The sequence below is a fragment of the Eptesicus fuscus genome, chromosome 20 (genome assembly GCF_027574615.1).
Source record: "Eptesicus fuscus isolate TK198812 chromosome 20, DD_ASM_mEF_20220401, whole genome shotgun sequence".
NCBI lineage: Eukaryota > Metazoa > Chordata > Mammalia > Chiroptera > Vespertilionidae > Eptesicus > Eptesicus fuscus.
The window spans coordinates 1,972,849-1,978,848 of NC_072492.1; the positions used below are offsets into that span (position 1 = coordinate 1,972,849).

Consider the following 6,000-nt stretch of genomic DNA (forward strand, 5'->3'; position numbering starts at 1 on the left):
ATTTAGTTAGTTAATCCTCACCCGAGGATATTTTAATATTGATTTTTTAAAATATATTTTATTGATTTTTTTATAGAGAGGAAAGGAGAGAGATAGTTAGAAACATGGATGAGAGAGAAACATCGATTCAGCTGCCTCTTGCACACTCCCTACTGGGGATGTGCCCACAACCAAGGTACATGCCCTTGACCAGAATCGAACCTGGGACCCTTCAGTCCGTAGGCAGACGCTCTATCCACTGAGCCAAACTGGTTAGGGCTTAATATTGAGTTTTTAGAGAGAGTGGAAGGGAGAAGGAGAGACAGAAAGAAACATCTATGTGAGAAACATCGATTGGTTGCCTCCTGCACAAACCCTGACCAGGGCCAGAGAACCTGCAACCAAGGTATGTGCCCTGACTGGAATTAAACCCAAGACCCTTCAGTCTGCAGGCTGATGCTCTATGCACTGAGCCAAACCGGCTAAGGCATGATTTTTAGATTCAATTGTTGATAGTTATGTATGTGTTGCCATTTTTTATTCATATTTTTTATTTCTTCTTTTTCTTCTTCTTCTTCCTCTTCCTCTTCTTAAAGAATACCCTTCAACATAATACTGGTTTGGTGGTGATGAACTTTAGCTTTTTCTTATCTGTGAAGCTCTTTATCTGACCTTCAATTCTAAACAATAGCTTTGCTGGGTAGAGTAATCTTGGTTGTAGGTCCTTGCTGTTCATCACTTTGAATATTTCTTGCCATTCCCGTCTGGCCTGCATAGTTTCTGTTGAGAAATCAGCTGACAGTCGTATGGGCGCTCCCTTGTAGGTAATTAACTGCCTTTTCTCTTGCTGCTTTTAGATTCTCTCTTTGTCTTTAGCCCTTGGCATTTTAATTATGATGTGTCTTGGTGTGGGCCTCTTTGGGTTCCTCTTGTTTGTGACTCTCTGCACTTCCTGGACATGTACGTATTTCTCCAGGTAGGGGAAGTTTTCTCTCAAATGGGTTTTCAATATCTTGCTCTCTCTTCTCCTTCTGGACCCCCATTATGTTAACATTGGTACACTTGAAGTTGCCCCAGAGGCTTCTTACACTGTCTTCATATTTTTGGATTCTTCTTTCTTTTTGCTCTTCTGGTTGGGTGTGTTTTGCTTCCTCATATTTCAAATCATTGATTTGATTCTCAGAATCCTCTACTTTACTGTTGAATTCCTGTAAATGATTCTTTATTTCAGTTAGTGTATGTTTAATTTCTGACTGGTCCTTTTCATGTCTTTGACATTCTCATCAAGATCCTTGAAAGTCTCATGAAGTTCCTTGAATAACCTTATAACCATGGTTTTGAACTCTGTATCTAGTAGTTTGCTTGCTTCCATTTCTTTCATTTGTGACATGTTTCTTTGTCTCCACATTTTGGCTGCTTCCCTGTGTTTGTTTCTGTGTATTAGCTAGAGCTGCTTTATCTCCTGGGATTGTAGAGTGGCCTTGTGTAGTAGATGTCCTGTAGGGCCCAGTGTCTCAGCCTCCCCAGTCACCTGAGCTGGGCACTCTAGGGTGCAACCCTGTGTGGACTGTATGCACAGTCTTATTGTAGCTGAGCCTTGATTGCTGTTGGTGTCACTGGGAGGAATTGACCTCCAGGCCAATTGGCTGTGAGGACCAGCTGTAATTACAATGGGAGAGCTGCTGTGCAGGGGACACCCCTTTGGAGCAGGACTTGTTCAGTGGGGCTTTGGTGCTCACTGAGTCTGCCCCTTGAGTGTGTCACTTGTGGATGTGTAAGGTTGTAATCTGCTATGTTCTGAAGCTATCTACCAGGTGCACTGGCTCTAGGGCCTCCTGGGAGATGCAAAGTCAGCCACTGCTGCTGTTTTCTATTTTTATTGGGCTTTGAGGTGCCCAGGCAAGGCCCAGCTGTGAAGCAAGGCAGGCTGGTGGTAGTACCAGGTCTTGGGACTTTTATTGATAGGTTTGGGCCACGCTGTCCCCAGCTGTAGCTTGTTTGGGAGATTTTTAGCAGTCAGAAGCCTGAGCCAGGACAGGCCATTCATATGGAAAAGCTGCTGCAAACAGCTTGGGTGGACCTGCAAATTGGATGGTGCAGAGTCTCAGGGAATCACCAGACGGAGCAAACAGTGTGCTCCAGGCTGATGGAGACTCAGATATGGTTGCCAGTCACCTCTGTGGCAGGCGGGGGGTGGGGGTCCCAGCACCAGAACAATGACCCCTGCAAGCACCCCTGTGTGGAAGAAAGCAGCCCCCAAGTTCCTGACCCATGTCAGACAGTCCAGTTCCTTTCCATATGTGTCTGAGTCCCCGATGTTGGAGCTTGGAAGAAGCGGGACCATGGAAGTTTGTGCATGGGTCCTTGTCACTCAGCCATAATCCCCACCTGCTTTACAGCCCATGGTGGTAACCCTGGGCTGGGGTCTGGTGTTAGGCTGGGACCCCTTACTTCTCACAGAGGCCTCTGCAGAGATCATCTCCCTCCTGATTAAAAGAACAGCATACGTGAGTGTCGGACCAGCCCGGTCCGCGCCTCCACCCCTCCTACCAGTCTCCACGTGCCTTCTTCTTTCCTTCTCTAGTTGTAGGGCTTCCATTCAGCCAGATTTCCTTCTCTAGTTGTAGGGCTTCCATTCAGCCAGATTTCCTTCTCTAGTTGTAGGGCTTCCATTCAGCCAGATTTCAGGCAGTTCTGAATGATGGTGGTTCTGTATTTTAGTTGTAATTTTGATGTGGTTGTAGGAGGCAGTGAGTCCCGCTGTTTACACTGCCATCTTGGTTCTCCTTTTATTTTTTAAAATATATTTTTATTGATTTCAGAGAGGAAAGGAGAGGGAAATAGAGATAGAAACATCAGTGTTGAGAGAGAATTATTGATCGGCTGCCTCCTGCATAACCCCCATACTCCCCACTGGAGATTGAGCCTGCAACCTGAGCACGTTCCCTCACCTAATCAGGAATCCAACCATGACCTCTTGGTTCATAGGTCAATGCTCATCCACTGAGCAACACCAGTTGGGTCTGTATGTGCTTCTTTAGTGTAAACTGTCGTGTGTGTGTGTGTGTGTGTGTGTGTGTGTGTGTGTGTGAATGTGTGAATTCTCACCCAAGGATATTTTTCCATTGATTTTTAGGGAGAGTGGTAGAGGGAAGGGAAGACAGAGAGAAACATCGATGTGAGAGAAATACATCAATTGGTTGCCTCCTGCACGTGCCCTGACCAGGGCCTGGGCCAGGGAGGAGCCTGCAACCAAGGTATGTATGTGCCCTTGACCAGAATTGAACCTGGGACCCTTTGGTCCGACGGCCAATGCTCTATCCACAGAGCCAAACCAGCTAGGGCAAGTGTAAACTGTCTGGAGCTTTATTTTGGAAGTAGGGAATGTATAAGTAATAAAAATTACTCCTATCCCATTTTTTAAAAGTTTTTTTTCCCAATTGTAGCTATTGAAAAGTGCTTGTTTTATCTTTTTTTTTTCATTTTTATCGAATCTTAACTTTTTAAAATAACAGCTTTATTGAGATGTAATTCACATACTATACAATTCACCCACTTAAAGTATATATGATTCGGTGTTTTTAGTACATTCACAGAATTGTACAACATCACCATCATCAATTTTAGGACATTTCCCTCCTCCTAGAAGGAAACCTCATACCCATTAGCAGCCACCCTGCATTTCCTCTCCATCCACCCAGCCCCAGGCAGTTGCTTCACTTAATCTCCTTTGTGTCTATAGATTTCCCTAATCCTGACCTTACACACGAGTGCAGTCCTGCAGTGTAATATTTTCTGTCTGGCTCCTTTCACTCAGCGTAGTATCGTCTATGTTGTAGCATGTGTGTCAGTACTTCATTGTTTTAACTCTTAGAGACCGGCCAGGCGGTTTCCCAACGCAGCTGAACCCTTTTCCATCCCTACAGCGATGTAGGGGGCTCCCGTTTCTCCACACCCTTGTGAACACCTTTATTACACCTGTACTAGGGGTGTAAGCTTAGCAGATCTTAGGCTAAGGAACGTGGACTGAAACGTTGATGAAGGTATGGTAGACCCACTGTCCTCTTCAGAGATTTGAGACAAGATCAGATTCCCAGGTCGCACCAGGAAGCTACTTGGTTTTATGCTGCTCTTTTTTTTTTTTTTTTTCTCTTGCTTCTAAGGTGGTGGTTACCAATACAATTCCACATGAAATCCAGAAGCTCCAGTGCCCCAAAATCAAAACTGTTGACATCAGCATGATCCTTTCAGAAGCCATCCGCCGGATTCACAACGGGGAGTCCATGTCCTACCTTTTCAGAAACATAGGCTTAGATGACTGAAGAGCTTTCTTTCCTTAGAGCTCCCAAGAGGCAAACTGGAACGTGAGAATGTGTGCTGAGAGAGATCAGGCCAGACTTGATGTATTTCCCAGGGACCATTTGTGTTTTGTTCCTTTCTTGTTCATTACTATGAAGACAGACCAACTGTTTGTCAATTTGGGTGTTTGTGAGTTTTTTGGGCAATTTTTATAAAAGAAAAACTGTATCCTCCTCTTAAATAAAACAAGTTAAGACCTTATTGTTTTTAGTCTAACTATATAAAATATAACTTGGAAGAATATTTTTAAGCTCACAAACAGCCTTTTTCCAAAATTGTTAGAGCCCAAGTACTTAAAAAATTTAATAAAATAAAATGGTCTACTTACTGTATGATCCCTGCAATTGAAAAGCCAAAAAACCTATACTGTTGAGTCCAGGAATGACCTTTTTAGAAATGCTCTTATAGGTAAGCACATGGAATATGTGACCATTATTTATTTTCTGCAACAGAAGAAGGAATAAAAACTTACTGTGTTTGTGTGTGATTTTTTACCCTTTATGTTTTGGCAATTGTTTTATAACTAAAATAAAGTGAAAGCTGAATATACATGTTGTGGATGTTGAAATGTTCACCACATTGATTAAGTTTTCTCTGCTGCAACTTGTGGGGTGACACGGTGGCCTCATAGGGGTGTACTGAGCCCCGCACGTTCCTACGTGCAGTCATTTGACTGGCAGGAGAGGGACTCAACCTCAGGCCAGTGGGTGGGTGGAGAGGGACCTTGCTCCTTGTTTGACAGCACAGCCATTCTCCAAACAGAATGTGGCCCTGCATGCCCTTGGGGATGAGATGCTGGAGGGGGGCACAGGGCAGGTGATGTGATTCTTGTCAGTGCCAAGCGTGTAAGAGTTTAGAACTCGAAACTTGGGCCTTAGAGTTCATCAGGCTGGATGCTGAGCTCCCTGAGCTGTGCCAGTGTGTTCTCCCTCTACGGCCCTGTGTGGGCAGTCCCATCCAATTCATGGAGTAAAGTTAAGACTTTCTCACCAGGAAAGATTACTTTTTCTTCCAAAAAAACCTTAAACCTTTGCTCTCTGCCTATCTATAGTAGAATCTGTCCTAATATATAAAAAGCCAGGTGCTGTCACAACCTAAACGACCGGACGGACGACTAAACAGCAGGCGAGGGAGCTGAGGGAGCGGGAGCTGTGGGCCCCTGGCTGCCCATGGTGCCGCAGCGGGAGGAGGGAGCTGTGGGCCCAGACGACCAAAGGACCAGTCCGGCTCTCATGGTGTGGCAAGGCGGGGCCACAGAGGCGAAGGAGCCTCGCGGCGCGGCTGAGGCCTCGGAGCCTCGTGGGCGGGGGCTGCTAGTGTGGAGGGCGGCTGAGGCCTCGGAGCCTCGTGGGCGGGGGCTGCTAGTGTGGAGGGCGGCTGAGGCCTCGGAGCCTCGTGGGCGGGGGCTGCTAGTGTGGAGGGCGGCTGAGGCCGAGGAGCCTCGTGGGCGGGGGCTGCTAGTGTGGAGGGCGGCTGAGGCCGAGGAGCCTCGTGGGCGGGGGCTGCTAGTGTGGAGGGCGGCTGAGGCCGAGGAGCCTCGTGGGCGGGGGCTGTGAGCGTGGAGGTTCACGGGGCAGGGGCCATGGAGGTGGAGGAGCAACGCTGGGCAGCAGACATGGCCCTGATTGCAACTAGGCCTAGAGACCCTAACCGCGCATGATT

General features: G+C 46.7%; 1 protein-coding gene across 6 annotated transcripts in view; it reads left to right on the top strand.

Moving 5' to 3' along the window:
* The window catches only part of PRPSAP2 (phosphoribosyl pyrophosphate synthetase associated protein 2), a 56,561-nt gene extending 52,022 nt beyond the window's left edge, over positions 1–4,539 (top strand). For 5 of the 6 annotated variants that reach the window (XM_028132187.2, XM_028132185.2, XM_054709293.1 and 2 more), the window contains one exon: positions 4,143–4,539. In XM_028132187.2, the coding sequence (XP_027987988.2) occupies positions 4,143–4,301 (159 nt within the window). In that variant the 3' untranslated portion in view covers positions 4,302–4,539. The remainder of the gene's footprint in view (positions 1–4,142) is intronic. The other variant, XR_008554746.1, reaches the window with a different exon arrangement.
* The last annotated feature ends 1,461 nt before the right edge of the window (positions 4,540–6,000 follow it).